At 27.6% G+C, this 22,490-nt stretch overlaps 3 protein-coding genes across 3 annotated transcripts in view; all 3 read left to right on the top strand.

The window, feature by feature from the left end:
• Positions 1 to 22,490, top strand: part of LOC127288394 (cell adhesion molecule Dscam2-like) — a 238,209-nt gene that overhangs the window by 16,634 nt on the left and 199,085 nt on the right. The gene's annotated exons all lie outside the window — the stretch shown is intronic.
• On the top strand, positions 1,916 to 5,707 carry LOC127288359 (uncharacterized). Its single transcript, XM_051315763.1, has 2 exons — positions 1,916 to 2,023; positions 2,105 to 5,707. Exon 2 carries the CDS (start codon positions 2,194 to 2,196, stop codon positions 5,563 to 5,565), a length of 3,372 nt encoding a protein of 1,123 aa, XP_051171720.1. The 5' UTR covers positions 1,916 to 2,023; positions 2,105 to 2,193; the 3' UTR covers positions 5,566 to 5,707.
• Positions 6,119 to 10,205, top strand: LOC127288358 (uncharacterized). Its single transcript, XM_051315761.1, has 2 exons — positions 6,119 to 6,185; positions 6,288 to 10,205. The coding sequence occupies exon 2, from the start codon at positions 6,371 to 6,373 to the stop codon at positions 9,749 to 9,751; it is 3,381 nt and encodes a 1,126-aa protein (XP_051171718.1). The 5' UTR covers positions 6,119 to 6,185; positions 6,288 to 6,370; the 3' UTR covers positions 9,752 to 10,205.

The following is a 22,490-nucleotide window of genomic DNA, read 5'->3' as shown; positions in this document are numbered from 1 at the left end:
AACACGTCATTAAAATTCATAATTGTAAAAAAAAATTACGTCATGTTGGGCACGGCTGCTTTGAAGAGTTCATATTATTTGCGGGACAAAAAAAATTTTTTTACCAAAGTTACAGAAATTTAAAATTGTTAGTTATGTTGCACAGCTTGTAAACATATAATTTACTTAATTCTTGTTTTTTTACACTTTACCAATAAGAAATTATCAAGAAAATTATGATTCGTAAATTTTAACAATCGCGCGAAAATCTTTCTGTTAATTGTTCATTTGCAATTTAATTTAATTTGGACAAATTAAGATTTGGTGAATTGAAAATTCTGATATTTAAAAATTCAAATTATTTAAAATTCTGTTGAATGAGAATTACACTGGAACCTCCAACCATTGTAACGCGCAAGTCTTATGTGCAACGGATGGAGGTTACCCTTGACGTCAAGGTTATGTCAAAAAGTGGAAACACTCAGGGCCGTACATATTATATACTTATGTATGGGATATATGTGCGAATAAAAATTGAGATTAATTTAATTCTTCATAAAGTAGAAAAATATAAATATAATTACGTACATTTAAATTATAATAATGCAGTTTATAATATCGATAACTCCGATCGATTGTTTAAAATAGAAAAAAAGAAAAAGAAACTGGGTCTAAAAGAACACGTAACTGTGACGTTACTGCTTTTTCTTGACTGACGACATTTTTTCCTCTCTAACTCTTCTTGCCGCTGCCCACCAAGTTTTTGTAAACAACTGCAATGGTCAAAGATGCAATGGTTGGAGGTTCCAGTGTATGTTAAATCAAAATTCTGTTAAATGAGAATACTTTTTTTTAAATAAGGTGTACAAAGAGAAAATTTTTTCTTCATACCTCGGTCGAAAGCATGTATCTCCCGCATCGACTTCCCAGCAGAAAGTCAAACATTTTTGCATTGCTATAGCAATGCACAAATGTTCTTGATGCACACGGGCGCCATCTATTACATCGGAAGCAAAACTACTTTTGTAAATGGCTCGGTCGGTAACTCATCGCGATTTTAACCCAACAGAACTGAGTTCAACGGCTGTCAGCTGATCTCTCTCTCTCTCTCTCTCTCTCTCTCTCTCTCTCTCTCTCTCTCTCTCTCTCTCTCTCTCTCTCTCTCTCTCTCTCTCTCTCTCTCTCTCTCTCTCTCTCTCTCTCTCTCTCTCTCTCTCTCTCTCTCTCTCTCTCTCTCTCTCTCTCTCTCTCTCTCTCTCTCTCTTACAGTCGTTTGTATGTGTCAGTGCATGTTATAAAAGTAAATAAAATATCCTGGAAAATTTGAATATGGAATTGAATATACATTTAGATGTAAAAATTGTAGTTACATTTGTATTTTCTTTGCGTTTTTCGATGCATGACCCCGACCAGCAGCACTCGGTTCGCTCGTGCAGCAAATATCGGGGCAGGCATCGAAAAAAGAGACTCAACTAAATAAGAGAGAGTCAGAGAAAAAGTCAGAGCTTCCAGAGTGTCCGTTAGAGGCGTTGAAGCGAGGAGCAAAAGTAAAAGATGGCCGGCTGTCAAACGGAATACGCAATTAAAATATTCATAATTAGTGAATTATTGTGCGTACTTTCGACCGTATATAAAGAAAAATAGTATTCAGTACCTAAAAAATTCATAAAAATGAAAAGCATTTTTAATGATTTTATAAGATAGTCATGCGCCCTCATGTTTTTTCTAAAAAAAAATTTCTAATACAATTTAGACAATTTTTCGAAGTTTTTAACATTTATAATAATATTGTAGTGTTATAACTTCTTAAACTTGTTGATACAACTGTAAAAAAATCAGTCAATATTAGTACGAATATTGATAATATTAATGATATTGATAAGAGTGACTTTTATAAATACAGAAAAATGAAACTATAATAACACAAGTGTAACTAATTAAATATCATACTTGAAATTTAGTTTTGGAAACATAATTATGCAAGAATACGTATGCAGAGTATAAGAATTTTATTTTTGTCACTTACGGTGATTTACAACATTAGGTATGAAAATCTTATTTAGCCATTATATTTATAATTGTAATTTATAATCAATTATATTATAATTAATTTCATTGTTCACAGATTAGTCAAACTCAAAAAGAAAATTGAATAACTAATGCATTTTAACTATTTTCAATATAAATTATAAGAGTAGATGAAAAATAAAAAAAATGGATTCATTAATATCCGTAAGTCCACTAGCAACAGTACAGCTTATACCTGTCATTAATTATTTGAACCTACTTAGTGATTATTTATTCACCGAAAACTATTTGGCAGAAGTTAATCGAAAGAAACAAATACCAATTGTTAATGCACTTTACGACTATTTCGAAGAGAATCAAAATAATTTAACTATGCAATTGAAATTAATTAGATATTTATTACAAGGCAGTGATTTATACGGAGAAGAAGATAATGAGAATGTAGATGAAATTTTCGTTAATACCATGTTTGAATATATCATTAGTTCTCTTGTATTTGACAAATATGGAAATATTTATGGATTTTTGGCTGATACAATTCGCAAAGTAGAAAATTTACAATTCGATAATTTTTTAAACGTAATTAAAGAAACACTGAAAAATGCAACATTCGACAATGAATATGGATCTAACTCGATTCTAACTAAATTAGCCGTTAATAGAATATATAAAGATATAATTTTGCCAATCTTTCCTAAACCAAAGACTAATCTCAGTATATTGTCTCTTGATTATATTTTTGCACAAGCTGGTTCAACGTATCTTCGACTTGGAAGAATAAAAAATACCTATTATTCTGATTTTCAAAATAATAATTTTAAATACTCTCATGAAATTTTTTTTGATGAATACTTAATAGTTGGACACATAGTAAGGAACTTAATTAATTTAAAAAAAATAGATGTTCTAACTTTAAGAGTTTTCGCTCTACCAGCTCTTTTATATTATGTAACTACTGAAATTAAAGTGAAAAATGAAATCATAACAAATGTAATTTTCAATTATCATCATTGGGAGGCAGCTTATCATAAATTTCTCGAATATATGGACAATGCTTACACTCAAATAGAAAATCAATTGAAGAATGATTATAAATATCAAATGCACTTACGATTTTTAAGTTTTCAAAATCGCGCTGTAATTGCAAAATCGTTGATTGATTCACAATGCAATTTTCTGAGTAAAGAACAAAGGGAGAAAGAATTTATTACTTATATTCGTTTTGCGGAATATTTTGAATGTAGTCATGAAGTTGTTTTACCCAATTTAAATATTTTGTATAAAAATCAAATTAATACTCTAGCTGATATGTACGGTAATTATGATTTAGAAATTATAAAGCAATGTTTTAAGAAATCTTTAATTCGTGATCTTCATGGTGTTACAATAAATTTAGTAGTTAATAATAATGAATTAGTAAATAACGATTTTAATAATTTCCTGTATTTGTCGTACGATTTGCTTGAATTTTATTACTCTAATAACAAAACTATTGATTATTATGCATTAGTACGAAAAAGTTACACTGTTACACTTATCAAAGAGACTGATGATCCAGTACTTTTTCAAATACAATGTGAACCATTTCTCAATGATTTAATAAGATTTGGACAGCGAATTATTTTAAAATTAAATGATGACGAAGAAAATAAACTTTTTGAAAATTTAATACATTACAAGAAAGAACGATTTAATTCTTTCTTTAGTTTTTCAAACTATAATTTAAAAAATGGTAAATGGTGGAAGGAATTTGGATTGTCTTTAGTGCCATCTTATCCTTGTTTAACAAAAATTATCAGCTATGATACTAACAAAGAAACTTTGTGTGAAAAAGAGAATTTAAAATTTTTAAATAATTTTACTGAAGATATATTATTATATATAACAGATCTAAATACACAATCACTTCTTTCTTCTTTTGGTACAACTATCAAAACAGTATTTCTTATTGAAACGATAAATTCAATTTCAGCGTTATATAATTCATCGGAAATTTTGACTCAATTAAATTTAGATATTCAGTCATTTTATAAACAAGTTTCTCTTCACATAGAAGAGCCTAAATTTGAGACAATTTCTATAACTAAAGATGGTATTAAATTAGTATCAAAAATTCTCTCTAATTTAACAGAGAAGATTAATTTTAATTTTACATCCGTCAATTATACTCTAAATAAAATGGAAGTTTTAAAATACAGCTTTATGAGAGAAATTGGTGCCGTTGGTATTAAGAAAAGTAGAAAATTGTTTGTAAACTCTCTTTATCCTCATAATGGTTTTGGCTACAAATTTATAAAAAATTATAACAGAGCAATTGCATTATTAAGAACTGATTATGAATTAAAAGAGAAAATGTTTGTTACACTTGTTCTAGATTTTCCCGAAAGTAGGAAAAAGTATATTAAATTAAATAATATGACATTTGAATACGAACCTAATTATTTTATATATGAAATAAATAATCAACTTCGTAGAAAGACAACAAGACTTCGTTTTAATGGAATAAAGAGTTATCATGATGATGAAAAATGTCTTGATGATATATATTTAGAGCAAACGAAACATTCTGATAAATGCTTAAGACATTGGCGTTTTGTTAAACAACTTAATCAAAAAGAAGGAGCAGTAGAATTATTAAAAAATAAAGTCATTATCGATGGAGAACATATTGCATCTGAGCAAGAAATACGTAATCAATTAAAAAAATATACATTTCCAGATGACAATATATTTTTACTTTATTTTGTCACAAAGTGGATAGAGAATAAGAAATTTGAAGAATCTGATTGGAGCAGCAGCTGCATAATAGAAAATGTAGAAATTTTAGATGAATTGCGGTACGATTTAGTTTTAGAAACGAAAAATTTAACAATCCCTGAGGGGAACAAGAGAATCAATTCCATTTATACGTACAGAGAGAGACGTAAGATTGAAAATGGAGCATCAATAGAGAATATGATTAGAGATTTTAATAATAAGAAAGCAGGTTTTTCGGTAACATTTGAAGATTACTATGCTATACAAAATTTTGTCACATCAGGCTATACAAGAATAATTGGAGATACACCAGAAGCGAAACGAATGAAACTTGCTTTATATAGATTAGCTATAAGACAATCTGATGATTTAAGGCATGAATTTGAGGGGACATTATTTTTTGTCGAATCAGTACCATTAGACACTATTAATTATCAATTATATGTGGGAAAGAAAGTTGTATTCCAAAAATTTTCAATGACATCAACAACTGAAACAGCTGCTACGAGATTTGTTGCATATGCACCAAACGGATTTAGAAATATTTTATATGAAATGAAATTTGATGAGCCTTACATTAGAGCAACTATTGAAACAAAAGTCGATCGGTTTGAACCTGTAATTGAAAAAAATATAATCCTTTTACCTGGTTGTGAATTTGAAATTGTGCAGAATGGAACAATAGTAATGGGAGGAATCGGTAATGTTATGAAAGTAGTGTTATATTTTAATCCTAAAAGTAATAAAAAGTATGATTGGTATAAAGATGTGATGCGAGAAATATCAAAAATTAATTTGTAAATTTTTATCTTTGAAAATAAATTTTTTTGTTTAAATATTATTAAAAACTAGTTTTGTTTTCAATACATTTTTTATTCTCCAAACAAATTTTTTTTAAATTATAAAAACACATTTATGTAACAACTAACAACAAAAATTAATTTATTGGTTCTGTATTAACAATAAGATTATCTATTCTATTCGTCTCTAGTAATTTTATGAAAAGAGCGTAACAAGAAAATTCCTTGAGCATTGTGTGCAAAATGTGTTACTTTGTATTCTTCATAATTTTCAAAAGTTTTTAAATTTGCCGAAAAATTGTATTTTATTCATTGTTGTAAATTTTTGTAATTATTAAAATTGATAAAAAATTTTTTTAACTTATTTAACAAAGTTCTTAATTTCTAATAGAATTTATAAGTAGAGTTCATGCACGTGTGCACGCGTTATATTATGTTACAATTTTAGCCACTTGTATCAATAGTATATGAAAAACTCAAATAAAAACAGATAAGTTTTATTTTTCTGACACAGCTTAAACTTCTATTTAATATCATACTTAAAAATTTGTCTTCGAAACAAAGTTAAATATATAAATTTTATTATTGACAGTTACTGTGTTTCATTCTCAACAACATTAGGTATGAAAATCTTCTTTAACTTTTATTTTATGTATAAAATAATTGTACCTAATATTCAAAATATTTTTCTTTATTAACGTAAATCAAATTAATTATCCACAGATTATCCAAAATTAATATAAAAATTCAATAATCAATAGAATTCAATAATATAAATTATTAGAGTAAATGGAAAATTTTCAAAAATGGATACATTCATTTTAACAAGTCCAATAGCAATTGTACACCTTATACCAATCTTCAATTACATTAACTTACTTAGTGATTTTTTGTTTATTGAACATAAATTGGAATTATATAATCAATATAAACAAATACCAATTATTAATGCACTTTACGAGTATTTCGAAGAAAATCACCATAATAAAACTATGCAATTGAAATTAATTAGATATTTATTACAAGGCAGTGATTTATACGGAGAAGAAGATAATGAGAATGTAGATGAAATTTTCGTTAATACAATGTTTGATTACATCATTAGTTCTCTTGTATTTGACAAATATGGAAATATTTATGGATTTTTGGCTGATACCGTTCGTAAGGTAGAAAATTTACAATTAGATTATATTTTAAAAATAGTTAAAGAAAAACTTAAAAATGCGACATTTGACAATGAATATGGACCCAATTCGGTTCTAACTGAATTAGCCGTTAATAGAATATATAAAGATATAATTTTACCAATGTTTCCTAAACCAAAGATTAATCTCAGTGTATTGTCTCTTGATTATATTTTTGCACAAGCTGGTTCAACATATTTTCGACTTGGAACAATAAATAATTCCTATTATTCTAATGATGAAAGCAAAAAATTTAGATACTCGCATGAAAACTTGTTCGATGAATATTTAATAATTGGAAACGTTATATGGAATTTACTTCAGGAGAAGAAAATAGATTCTCTATCTTTAAGAGTTTTTGCTCTACCAGCTCTTTTATATTACACAACTACTGAAGATAAATTGAAAAATGAAGTTATAAGAAATATAATGTTTAATCCACATCATTGGGAGAAAGCTTTTTTCAATTTTAATAATTATGTAGCCGATGCTTTTGAACAAATAGAAATTCAATTAATGAATGACTATACATATAATATTCATTTAGGATTTTCTAATTTTCAAAGTCGTGCTGTTATAGCTAAATCAGTTAAAAATTCAAATTGCAGTTCTTTAAGTAAGCAAGAGGAGATAAAAATTTCTTCTTCTGTTCAGCGTATCAATCGAATAAAATGCCAAACTGAATTTAATCAAGACTACATAAATGATTTATATAATGATCAAGTTTTTACTTTAGGCGAAATTTATGGGAATTATGATTTAGGAATAACAAAACAATGTTTCAATGAATCGTTAATAGATGATTTTCATAATGTTACAATAAAATTGATTGTTACTAATACTGAACTGGTAAATAATGATTTTAATAATTTGCAATATTTATCCTATGATTTGCTTCAATTTTACTACACTTATAATAAAACTTCAGAATACTATGCTTTAATTCGAAAGAACTATACTGTTACGCTTATCAAAGAGGCAGATGATCCAGAATTGTTTCAGCAACTAATTGGACCATCTTTAGAGGATATAATACGATTTGGAAAGAGTATTATTTTAAAGTTTGCTGATGAAGAAGCAAATAAATTTTATGAAGAATTAATGAAATACAAGAAAGAACGATTCAAGACATATTTGACTCTTTTTAACTACAGTTTAAAAAATAATAAATGGTGGAAGGAATTTGGATTGTCTTTGGTGCCATTTTATCCTTGTTTATCAAAAATTGCCAACTATTATAATGATGAGGAAAACTTGTGTGAAAAAGAGAATGTAAAATTTTTAAATAATTTTTCCGATGATATATCTTCACATTTAACAGATTTTAATACTCAGTCTCTTCTTTCTTTCTTCGGTACAACTATTAAAACAATATTTATAAAGGATGTGATTTTAGAAATTGTGAATGGATTAACAGTATCAAATAATTCATCTGAACTTTCAATAGAGCATGAATTAAATATTATAAAATTTTATGAACAAGTTTCTTTACACTTAGAAGAGCCTAAATTTGTGACAATTTCTATAAATCAAGAAAGTATTGATTTATTAACAATAATTGTCCATAATTTGCGAAAAAAAATTAATTACAATTTTATATCTGTCAATTATATGATTTCTAATATAGTATTATTGAAATGCAGCATTGTCAATGACATTGGTCGCGTTGGTGAAAATAGAAGTCGAAATTTATTTGTAAACGCTCTGAATCGTAAGACTGGATTTGGATACAAGTTTATAAATATTTATGACTCAGTGTCTACATCATTGAGAACTGATTTTGATTTGAAAGAAAAAATATTTGTTACACTTGTTTTTGATTTTCCAGAAAATAGAAAAAAATATACCAAATTAAATAACGTGAGTTTTGAAGTAGAACCAAATTATATTTTATATGAAATTAATAATCAACTTACGAGAAAGGATGCAAGACGTCGATTTAATGGTATAGAGATTAATCAGGTTAATGAAAAATGTGCGCATAATGAGTATTTAGAAATAACAAATCTTTCTAAGGATTGTCCAAGATATTTGCTTTTCATTAAACATTTACTCATGAAAGAGAGAGCGGTACAATTATTAAAAAATAATGTAATTATTGATGAACAACATAGTGCATCTGAGAGAGAAATACGTAATCAATTAAAAAAGTACATTTTTCCAGATGATAGTACATTTTTATTTATCTTTGTCAGTAAATGGATATACTACAAAAGATTTGACAAATTTGAAGAATCTGATTGGAGCAGAAGCTGTAAAATAGAAAATCCTGATCTTTTAAATAAACTCAGATACGAATTAGTTTTAGACAAAATAGATTTACCAATTCCAGTTGGAAGAAGGAGAATTAATTTGATTTATACCTATAAAGATAGATGTAGGATTGAGGAAGGAACATCGATAGATAATGTAATTAGAGATTTTAATGATCAGAAAGCAGGTTTTTCTGTAACATTTGAAGATTACTATGCTTTACGAAATTTTGTCACATCAGGCTATACAAGAATAAGTGGAGATACACCAGAAGCAAAACGAATGAAACTTGCTTTATATAAATTAGCTATAAGACAATCTGATGATTTAAGACATGAATTTGAGGGGACATTATTTCTTGTCGAATCAAAACCTTATGACATTATTAATAGAGAAATATTCGTGGGAAATAGACTTGTTTTTCATAAATTTACATTAACATCAACAAGTGAAGAATCAGCCATGAGATATCTTGCAAAAGAAGCTTTTGGATTTAGAAATATTTTGTATGAAATTAAATTTACTGATCCTTATTTTAGAGCAAATATCAAAATAAAAATCAACGATTTTGATCCTGAGAGAAAAGTTATTCTTTTACCATCTGAATTTAAAATTAAGGAAATTCACATAGCAAAAAGTGAAGATATGGGTCACTTTCTTAGAGTTAGTCTAAGTGTTTTATATGATAATATTGGAAAGCATGAACATTATAAAAATATCATGAGAGAAATAACAAAAATTAATTTGTAAATTTTGTTTTTTGGATATAAAATATAAAAAATTTGTAGTTGAACTGAAAAATGTCTTTTTATTTTAACGCGATAACTACTAGTTTATTCTTCAAATTAAAATAGTTTGCAACTACCTGAATTCGTTCACTAGAATTTTTACCAAACCTTGTACAATCAAAATCTGACTTTTCCTTAAATTATTATTTTCTTACAATTTGATCATCAATCATTTGCGAATGCATTTCGAGATTTACCATATTCATACTTTAAGAATGGAGAATCTTATGATAATTTATGAAAATTGAAAACTGGCACCGATTCGATTCAGTAATTTTGATATAACTACGAGTGTACAAGTTGCACACTATGTGAGAGATTAGTGGGAACATCCTTTATATATATATATATATATATATATATATATATAGATGTTAGCGCAGGGAGAAAAGGTCGTTCTTCGTTCTCGTTGGCACGTTCACCGATTATGAGGATAATGCGAGCCGACGTGACAAGCCTACGGATTACTGCGCGAAGCGCTTTCATCCCTGAATAATTTATTCGTTATGAATATAAACTTGGGAAACTGATTCGTGCTGTATCACAAGCAATTCTAAAATTCTAGAGACCTGTGTAACTCCCAAGCCAGTGAGCTATATATACGAATATATATATGTATACACTTTCCTCGGTTTGTAACTTTGTATCGCTCCAAGCGAAATTATCTCGCAAACTTCCATTTCGACTTTGTAAATCTTGGGGATTCAGTTTCTATTCAAACTGAGTGCACACTTTTATACACCACAAGATGGGAATTTTCCTTCGGTTTTTCAAATTACCATTCACGCAAATAAATAAAAAAAATGAAAGAAAAACACAAAGTTGTATGCAAAAAAAAGTTGTTCTTTAAATTTTCTTTTAAATCCCTGTTCTATTAAATGGGTCAAAATTTCTCAAATCGATCATCTAAAATTAACAAATTCAATGTTAAATTCTTTTTTACTCCTTCTGTGTCCAAAAGAAATTTATAAAAATACTAGAACAAAAAACAAAATTTTTTAGGTGATTCGTTTGAAAAATTCTAAATCATAAATATATTATGTATTTGGTAAATGTATTTATTACCAATAGAAATAAAAAAAATTTTAATATCAAAAGTTTTAAATGATTATTTTGACAATTAAATTTTTTTTCCCTCAAAAAAAATTGTCTTTAATTGAATGAATATTTTTTAATTTTAAGTAAAAATATTCATTCAATAAAAAGTAATTTTAAAATAAAAGTATAACATAATTGACAAAGGGAAAACTTTTTCTATTATCAATTTTTGTCTCTATTCTGTTACCCTGAATTTTTTTTTTTGATATCAAATAATAATTATTAAATAAAGTAAAAGTATTATTTTTTGAAAAAAACGCAATGTAATAAAATTTAACGAAAAAAAATCGAAAAAAGAACTTTTAGAATTTAATATATAGGTTTTTGTTTCATTTGTTCGCTCAAATTTAAGGTAAATATTGAATTTTTTTACAGTTCACGAAGTTTCGTTTGAAATGTTAACTTTTTCATCAGAACAATAGACACCGAAAGAGTTCCCTTTTTTTTTTATTTATTTTTCTGCACGAGGCTGGCATTAAAATTGATTTTTTTCTCCCGAATGTTACGAATTCAAAGTACAATCACGTTTCCGGGAAAATTCCTGAAAAGTCCTCGTATCCGTAAAATTCTGAAATTCAGCAAGGCTTCTTGTATGAATAAATATATATATATATATATATATATATATATATTCCTACAACATCATGGGGAACGAGCTGCCACTGTACTGAGTTGAACAGCAATTTAAATCATTGGGGAAATTTCACCCTTCATATATATATATATGTACATACGATTTTTTTCCTCTTTTTTAATAGGAATTTTCAATATTTTTACGAATAAAACAAAATGGGAAATATTTGATTATAGAATATTATTTTCTTTTATTAGTAAATTAAAAAAATGTTAAATATTTAAAATATATTATTTTTTAATCTTTGATAAAATTAATTTTATTTTTCTATCATTTTTATTTTGAGAAATTATCATTTTTTTAAATGAAAACAAATATTGTATAGTATGTGAAATCGTGAAGAATAAAAATAGTAGAGAAAATAGACGATCTGTCTTCCGTTTTTCGATCGACCGGAAGTATTCCAGCTATTCCGCACTGCTCTCTCTCTCTCTCTCTCTCTCTCTCTCTCTCTCCCTCTCTCTCTCTGTGTACTGGATTATATCGAAATTCCAACGTCGACAAACATCGTCGGGATATCGATCACTAAGACGTGTTCTGTTTTATCAACTGATTCAACAGAAAATAGGTACCGATTTCATGTAAACAGTGCTTTCACAATGTTTTACGTCAATTTCACTCTCTTTCATTGCCTTCTTTTTTTTTCTTTTAAAAGCTGAATAAAACTTTTTTTTATTTTATTTTTTTTTTATTGAGTAAAGTGCATTTCATTTTAAACTTTTAACAATGTCAATTATTCTAATCAGAAATTGAAACTTTAAAAAAAAATTGGCTAACATTTGATTCAATTTTGAATCAAATTTTTGTTGAAAAATTCCTCCAAATTATCGGATTTAAATATAAAGGTGAATTATTTATCTTTCTATATTATAAAAAGACGAGGTTAAGTAAGGGTGAGCTAACCCATGTCTATATGAATATAGCCGCAAGTCCCCCCCTTCTCCCCCTCCCTGGCTCCCTCACCCTCTCTCCGTATTTCCCGTCAAAAATGACATAAATTTTGAGGTTATAATCGTTTCAAAACTGAATAGGGTCAAAAGTCCTCCCTCCTCCCCTCTCTCCGTATTTCCCGCCAAAAGTGACCTAAATTCTGAGGTTATGTTTGTTTCAAGACTCTGAATAGAGCAGCAAGTCGTTCTCCCTTCCCTCATCTCTCTCCGTATTTCCCGCCAAAAATGACATAAATTATGAGGTTATATTCATTTCAGGACTTTCAATATAGCCGCAAGTGGCGGTAGATTTCCTGACAAAAATGATCTGAATTTTCCGCCGAAATTGAACTAAATTTTTAGGTTAAGTTATTTTGTCGGGAAACGACCAAGAAACAAACATAACCTCAAAATTTAGGCCAATATTTGTCGCAAAAAGACAAAGGACAACCTTAAAATTTAGGTCAAACTTTGAAGGAAAATGACCAAAAAACGAACGTAACCTTTAATGTAGGTCAAATTTTAGCTGGAAAATTTAAAAAATTAGATAAATTTTGTTTTAAAAATTGAAAATAATAAAAATTATTGTTAATAAAATTCGTAAAAAACATTTAAAGAAATAAATAATAAAATATTATTATTTAATGTTAAATTATGTTAAATCAACATAACCTCAAAATATGATGTTAAGGAGGTCGAGAGTCGAACATAACCTCAAAATCAGGCCAAATATCACAGGTGAAGAGGCGAACATAACTTCAAAAATAGGAAAAGAACTAGGCGCAATGCGCCTACATCTAGGGTTTCGTGGCGCTTTAAATTTTAATTAAAAAAAAATCAAAAATAAATAATAAAATTTATTTTATAAATTTACCTAAAACATTAGGTAAAATGTCCATTCGATAATGTCCACTATTAAGACATGTCAACTCTTGGACATGTCAACTATAGAGACATGTCAACTATAGAGACATGTCAACTATAGGGACATGTCAACTACTGGGACATGTCAACTATAGGGACATGTCAACTATATGGACATGTCAACTATTGGGACATGTCAATTGTAGGGGCATGTTAACTAATGGGACATGTAATGTCCATTCGGGAAAATGTCCATTCAGTAAATGGAGATTTGAGATCTGTGGGGCCCCAAAATTTGAATTTGGGATCTGTGGGGCCCCAAAATTTGAATTTGGGAGCTATGGTGCCCCAAAATTTGAATTTGGGATCTGTGGGGCCCCAAAATTTGAATTTGGGAGCTATGGTGCCCCAAAATTTGAATTTGGGATCTGTGGGGCCCCAAAATTTGAATTTGGGATCTGTGGTGCCCCAAAATTTTAATTTGGGATCTGTGCCCTAAAATTTGATTTTGGGAGCTGTGGTGCCCCAAAATATACTACGGACAGACGGACGCCAAAGTGAAACTATAAGGCTTTCGGCCATGGGCCACGAAACCCTAAAAATTAGGTCACAGGTCAAGAGGCAAACATAACCTCAAAATAAGGTTAAAATGAGGTCAAATATGTCAGGTTTAAAGGCGAACATAACCTAAATTAAGTCATTTAATAAATTAAACAACCAAACATAAATTAAGTCAAATATCATAATTCATGATACGAACACAACACAAAAAAAATAAAGTCCAAATATTTTATATAAATGTATATAAATATCACTTTAAATTCTAGAAATTCTTTTGAAAAATATAAGAACACAGAAAGTTAAAAGACATTAAAATAAGCTGCAACGCTTATTATTTTAATCAAATTTTGCTTATTTTAATCCGTTTTGGTATTAAAATAAGCAAAATTGGATTAAAATAATAAGCGTTGCAGCTTATTTTAATACCTTTTAATTTTCTGTGAAAGGAACGTAAAGAAGTAAGTAAGAAGCTCGCAGGGGGGTGGAGCCCTCCTAGTATATATATATATAAATTCATATAATATATACTTAGGAGAATGAAATGTATTTGATGATAAATTTTTTTAACACTGCGCGCCTCCGCAGTTATACATCAGTTGATATGAAGAATTTATGACACTTTAATGTTTTGAGAATGGATACGAATGTGGATCGTATAATGTCGTAATATAAATTTATGGCGAAGAGACAACATCTGTGTGTTGTTATTGCACGTCGGCACACATAGGAGAAATGATGCACATCCGGTACAAGGATATGTATATATCCTTTCGAAAGACAAAATTTCAGATTCGAAATGAATTCTGGATTTAAAAAAAAAATTCTTTTATTTTTTTTGTGCGCGCAGTATCGTGACGATATCCTTTAATCCTAGAAAAGTACGTTGACAGTTTCTCATACATCTATATATATATATACAGCTTTAAAGATTTACGAGCGAAGAGCTAATCGGTGGAAATGGCTTTTTCTATATACTTGTGACCCTTTCCAAGAGATGAAATTATCGTTTTGGCTCAAAGCATCATCGTTTTCGTCGTCGTCATCGTAAATGGAGCGTCCACCCTTAGAAGTGATTAAATTTATGAGCGTTTCTTGTACACAGTATCTTTTCTTTAAAAAAAAAAAAAAAAAACGAGAGGAAAAAAAATAGAAGACCGCCTCGAACACAAAAGAGAAACCCGCGTTCTTGTCGGGCAAAGAATATATCCAATGTTATTGAAGCAATATAAAAGAGAAGATAAATTTAGAAAGCTGATGTTTTCCTTTTTCCTGATAGAGACTTTTGTTATAAATTCTTGGTAAAATCGAACAAGTTGTATAAAGCGATTGACAAGCTTTTTTTTTTGGTGTTATGTGTCGAAGATTAAAATGAATAATCGTAAATTATAATTACTTAAAATTTTAATAAATATCTGTTTAGAATTTATAACCTTCCTTAATGTACTTTACGAGGTTACTTAAATTGGATAAACAATTTTAGCGAGGGGTGGCACAACCGGTGTTGATAAATAAAAATCATCCGGATACGCTTATATACGTTTCTAAAACAACTACAAAAAGAACAGCAAGATATATAGAGAAACTTATCTGATTGAATTGAATTTAGGATGAAATATTAAAGTTGCATTTCGTAAGCAGTGGATTGCACTGTAACAACGGTATCAAAACAATAACAGAGGAACGCCAATTTTTCAAAGAAAAAATTTTAATTATAGAATTTTTAAACAAAGTTAAATTTAAAAAAAGGATATACTAAATTTTAACAGATCATCAGAAGGTAGCACATTACTAAAATGAAATGTTCATCACAATTTTATGAACTCTCTGTATATATACACAACGATCACTTAATATGTAGGAAATTCATATACACGAAGCATTAAAGTTTCAAGTGAAAAATTGCAATTCGAGAAAAAAAAGACACATCAAAAGGTAACGCAGATAAACAAAGAATATTTGCCTTTCTTCTGCAGAGAGAGAGAGAGAAGGCTTTTTTGCAAAAAAAAGCTGCTGGTCGCTCCCTTTTATCATTCTTGGAGGATTTTTTTTCTCCTCTTGGCTTGCCCATATTTTCCAGAGCGTGTAACGTCGACTATATGGCAATAGAAGTTCGCCCTGGGCTATGCAGCATGCAGTAGCACGTGGGTCGCACCAAATCTATGAAACAATGCAAACCACTCATACTCTCTCTCTCTTTCTCTCGCTCAATTTCTCGTTGTGTAAATTTTACATGTATATATATATATATATATATATATATATATATGTGAGTATAAAACACATTCACGCACTCGCCATTCGTTACGTGTGAGGCGAATGGGTCTTTTGTTGTTTTTCTACAAAGGATTTAAGCATCGATTAAAAGCAATCTCGACGAACGAAAACAAATACTCAACACCAAACATTGGTCCAATCCCCTTTCCAGTATGTGAACCAAAGCGCAACAACTATACACTATATTAAACCACTTTTTATATATACATATATTGCAAAACATAAAACAATTTTTGACAGTTTAAAGAAATAAAAATTGGCGCAATTTTTTTTTTTTTATGTAAAATTTTTACATTGTGCGGTGCAAAATAAAAAAATAGATCTAGATGAAAATTATATTATTAATCACAAAACAATCTGTTTTATTCAACAAAAAAATTTTTGCGTGCCCCAAAAAATTTTGTTTTGTTCACAAGTCCGATTTGTGTATTTACCAAAATTATCTGTTTTGTAGAGGCTAAATCTGCAGTTTGTATAAATAACAAGTATTTAGAATTAAAATAATTTTTTTTTTTACTTAATGTTTTAATTTCAAAAATTTTTTAAGCCTTTTTTTCAATTCTATTTCTATTGAGAGTTGGTTTTCTTTTATTTTCAATTTAAAATTTCAAAACATAAACTATATATTTTTTTGCTTCTAAGGTCCCTTTTTTCAGAGCGTGTCACATATTCTGATTTCGTTATGTTAAATGAAGATAATTTAGTTTTAAAAAAATAATTTGCTAAAGAAAACAATTTAACAGGGAAAACCTTGTTGTTAATTTTTGTTATTAATATTATTATTTCTCTATAAAAATATTTTAAATTTTACAAACTATAAATATTTTTTAATTTTTCTCTGTATAAGAAATAACTAAAAGTAATCTATAAATACTTAAATTTAAATTAAATTAATTAATTTGCCAAAAAGAAACAATTTTTAAATACAATATTATTTTAGCATTATTTTCAACGAGTCTAATTTTAATTATTTAAACTTTATTTAAAAATACCCTAAAAGTATAAAGCAAACATTGTGACATGTTCACTTACACATAAAATCAAAAGTGAATTTATGCTTTAATCGTCAAAATGCGAAAATGAATTTAACCTTTGTTGAAGTGAATTTGAATTTAATATTTGACTAGGAAAACACAAATTTCTAGAAAATTACAAAAAATAATAATTAATATTTATTATCTGTTGTTAATTAATTAACTCTTGCGTGCCTAAGCTGGGTCCCTCGGACCCAGACAATTTGCTTTTCCCTTGAAAAAATTCCCCGAAAAGTGCCCCCTGGATGTTCTATCAGAATTCCGCCGTAACTTCCAACGTAATTCCGTCGGAATTCCAAAGAATTTCCGATGGGATTCCGTCGGAGTTCCGATTAATTTTTTTTCAAAATTTTTAGAGTCCTAATACCGTCGGAACTCCGTTGGAATCTAATCGGAATTCCCATTAATTTTTTTCAAAAATTTTAGACTCCTAATTCCGTCGGAATCTCATCGGAATTCCGATTAATTTTTTTCAAAATTTTTAGAGTCCTAATTCCGTCGGAACTCCGTCGGAATCTCATCGGAAATTCTTTGGAACTCCGATGGAATTCCGACAGAATTACGTTGGAAGTTCCGGCGGAATTCTTATAGAACCTCCAGGGGACACTTTCTTTGAATATTTTCAAGTGGGTTTTTATCTACTTCTATTTAAAAATTTTTTTTTTCAAAATCGTTATCAAATTGGATAAGCTAATGCTATAACGTACATTTAAAAAAAGAAAGAGAATTATTTTATGTAAAACTCTTTCTAATACATTATTTTATAGCTCTTATGTACGTAGATGCCTGAGTTGGGTCCCTCGGACTCAGAAAACTTTTTTTTCATATACTTTAACATATACGCTTGAAAATCGTTACTCGGGGGTTTTCGGGGTCGCTGATTACGAATCTGATGTTACTTTTTCAAAATTCAAAATGGCGGAACCAATACGGCGGATATATTTTTTAAATTTGACGGTTTTGCTTGAAACTCGTTATTCAGGGGTTTTCAATGTCGCTGATTACGAATCTAATATTAGTAAATTGTATTGATTTTTAATTTTCCTGTCCCCCATATTGGATCCGACATTTTAAATTTTGAAAAACTAACATCAGATTCGAAATTAGCGACCCCAAACTATTAAATCTTGTTTTTTTTTATGGAATTTAAGTAGGCACGCACATCAAAAACTGAACTCAGGCACGTGAGAATTAAATTAAGTGAAATACTAATTGAACATTTCTTGAAAATAAGAGAGAAAAATTTATTTTTCTATATAATATATATATATATATATAGTGCTTTGATTATTTGTCACGAGAATTTTATCTTGTTCGTGATGTGAAATTCAACAAAAAACTATTTTGATTCGAAAAATTGAGAAAAATACATCTGAGGAAGAAAATTTACTTCATTCCACACGTCTGACCCTATAAAGTTTACTCCACTGCGCTAAGTTTTAACCTTACGAGTTTTGAACTTGTGCCAGAATATTGTACACGCATTATCTGTTCATGATGATGATGAAAAAAAAAATAAATTCATTTCTCAAAAATATATTTAACAATATCATTAAATATACAAATTACATATATTTAAAAAAATTTTATATTTGAATATTTTTTATTTCGGGGAAAGAGAATTTGATTAAAATATTATTTACGTATTATAAATACAACGTTAATAAAAATACATATATATATATATATATAAATATTCGTAGATATATTTGAATTATTTGTATAAAATTTTAGTGATTTTATAACAAATTTTTGAAAAAAAAAATTATAATGTTAATTTAAATTGTATTATTTTATTCGAATGTGACTTATAAACTTGAGTTTCACAGCTTAAATTGTTAGTTGGAGTATAAACTTAACACTATTTAAAGTTTGAACGGGAAACTCAATTTTCTGGTTAAATTCAATGTTCCTCGGACCAGTGACTTTATGACGTTACAGAGTGGTTTTTGCTGATGCGGCAAGAGGTCTTAATTTGCGATATGAATATTAACACGAAACGAAGATAGGAAACTGTCTTTTAATTTGCTGCTAGCTTTTCAATTTATTTAATATATGACGTCGAAAAATATATAAAAAAAAAAAATTCTTACTTTTTTTTTTATTTTTATTGATATTGCAAATTAAAATTTTTTTACGTCCAATAAACATAAAATATAAGGTAAATAAATGAATATTAATTTAAAATATTCATTTTTGCGTCCACAAACTGAGGAATAATTCAAATTAATTTAGTTTTAAAATTGAGGTAAATTTAAATGAATTGAAAAGATAATAATGCACTAAAATTTTTTTTAGATGGTAAAATATAAAATAAAGATGATCAAATTTATTTTGAAGAAATAGTTACAAATTCTACAGGTGGCGGTAATTACTTTCGATATAATTAAAATTTAAATATATAAAAGTAGTTAAAAAATTTTATTAAACTTTTTACAATACTTTCAAAAAAAAAAGTTCTTAAAAATTTTTTCCCCTTCTGAAAATGGAAAATTTTATGTAAATATAACTTGATAAAAGAAGTAAAATGAGAGGGTGAAAAAAAAATAGAAAAGATAAATTTACTGAAGGCTAAAAATTTTCTCTTATCAGAATCATGGGTAGAGAGAAAGTCTCAGAGAATATCCGCGTTAAGGGAAAAAGTAAGACGTTGAAGAGCTCTAGCGACCGTGACCTCTTGACATCTCTCCAAGCTTCTTGATTTCTTCTCGCGTTTCGGCAAAATTTTTCTTTTTCTTCCTATTTATTTTCAACTATATATATATATATATATATATATATATATATATATATATATATATATATATATATATATATATACATGTATACATGTATATATATATATATATATACATGTATACATGTACATTGCACTACAGAGCACGTGCACGAGTTTCAAACTCTCACGAAAGTCACAAGCATTAAAAAAAAAAAGTTAAAGAAAAAAATCACAATCGTATAAGATAGAAGAAAATGTTATTTTGTACATTATTGAAATTGATTAATATATTTTTCATTTGTTCAATGAAGCAAATATTTTGAATTTTTGAGGGATAAATTATTTTTTTTTAAACACAAGCAATTATTATATAAATCTTCATCTCAAGTAACGATTTGACCTCCTTTAAACATAGACTTTATAAATAACAAAATCTTATTATTGTATAATCAATAAATCATTATAGGTAAAATTAATTTATCGAAAATTCTCACTAATGTGTGTAAAAATTTTAATTTATCTAATAAAATTTTTTTTCTTTTGTTTTAGGTAAATATCTATCTTCTTATCTAAAACTACTTAAATAGAGGCATACCTTCTTAACGTAAGTTGTAAACATATAATAGAAAAATTATTTCAATATTTTAAAAAAAAGGCACATGTGCCTGAAGTGCTGAATGTTCAAATTTTCGTACACTTGTACAATGGTTATAGTATTTCCACTTGTATCAATAAGTATATTAATATTGATAAGAAAAACTTCTAGAAATACAGATATCAACAAATCATTAAATGTTATATTTGAAATTTTTCATTTGGGTACAAGTTAAATAGAAAAATTTTATTCCTGAAAATTAATGTGTTTCATTATGAAAATCAGGTATGAAAATATTATTTAGCTATTTTTTTTAAGGAGGATGTCTTAATTTTTCTTAGCTGCAATTATTTTATTTTTCTATACATTCTAAGTATTCTTATTTATTTTTAAAAGAATAATATTGATTTTTAACAAAATAATAAAATTTGACTTTAGAATAATTAGGACATCCCCCTTTATAGCATGTGATTTATTGAGTCCGAATTGTAATTTTATCAGGAAATGCTTTAAAAATATTTAATGATTTAAATGAAGTTGCGGACAAAATAATTATTGCAAACCTAACAATCATATGCTGTTAAAATGTATGTAATGAATTGCGTTTAAATTATTTAACTTCCTTACTAATGGAATTTAATTTATTTATTCACAGATTGATCATAATTATTTTAAAAATTAAATAGTCAATGCATATTAGCAATTTCAATTACAATTTAGTAGAGTAAAAACAAAAAAATTAAAAATGGATACATTAATATTAAAAAGTCCACTAGCAACCGTACAGCTTATACCAATTTTCAATTACTTGAATCTTGTCAGTGATTTTTTATTTAATGAACATAAATTAGAAACATATAATCAGTATAAACAAATTCCAATTGTAAATGCACTGTACGAATATTTGAAAGATCATCATGATAATAAAAATATGCAATTGAAATTAATTCAGAATTTATTAAAAGGCAGTGATTTATATGGAGAAGAAGACAATGAAAATTTTGATGAAATTTTCGTTAATACAATGTTTGATTACATCATAAGTTCTCTTGTATTTGACAAATATGGAAATATTTATGGATTTTTGGCTGATACTATTCGTAAGGTAGAAAATTTACAATTAGATTATGTTTTAAAGGTGATTAAAGAAACACTTAAAAATGCGACATTTGACAATGAATATGGACCTAATTCGGTTCTAACTGAATTAGCAGTTAATAGAATATATACAGATATAATTTTGCCAATCTTCCTTCAACCGCAAACTAATCTCAGTATCTTGTCTCTTGATTATATTTTTGCACAAGCTGGTTCAACATATCTTCGACTTGGAACAATAAATAATTCCTATTATTCTAATGATAAAAGCAATAAATTTAGATACTCGCATGAAAACTTGTTCGATGAATATTTAATAATAGGAAACGTTATATGGAATTTACTTCAGGATAAGAAAATAGATTCTCTATCTTTAAGAGTTTTTGCTCTACCAGCTCTTTTATATTACACAACTACTGAAGATAAATTGAAAAATGAAAGCATAACAAATATAATTTTCAATCCTCATCACTGGGAGACAGCTTTTGATAATTTTCAGAAATACATAGCTGTTGTTTTTCACCAAATAGAAGATCGGTTAGAGAGTGACTATACATATAAAATTCATTTAGGTTTTATAAATTTTCAAAGTCTTGCTGCAATAGCTAAATCCGTTATAGATTCTAATTGCAAATTTTTGAGTGAAAACCAAAAAGAGGTAAAATTTTTTGCATTTATTCAACGTGCCGAACAAATAGAATGCAATAATGCATTTCTTCATGACAAAATAAATGATTTGTATAATGATCAAATTCATAGTTTAGGCGAAATTTATGGAAATCATGATTTAGGAATAACGAAGCAATGTTTTGATGAATCTCTAATTGGTGATCTTCATGATATTGTGATAAAATTGATAGTTAATAATACTAAACTAAATATTAGTTTGAATAAT

Source organism: Leptopilina boulardi, unplaced genomic scaffold (genome assembly GCF_019393585.1).
Source record: "Leptopilina boulardi isolate dan_hultmark-lab unplaced genomic scaffold, ZJU_Lbou_2.1 LbouV2_384, whole genome shotgun sequence".
Classification (NCBI taxonomy): Eukaryota; Metazoa; Arthropoda; class Insecta; order Hymenoptera; family Figitidae; genus Leptopilina; species Leptopilina boulardi.
Note: the sequence above shows the minus strand (reverse complement) of the source record. Positions and strands in the feature narration are given on the sequence as shown.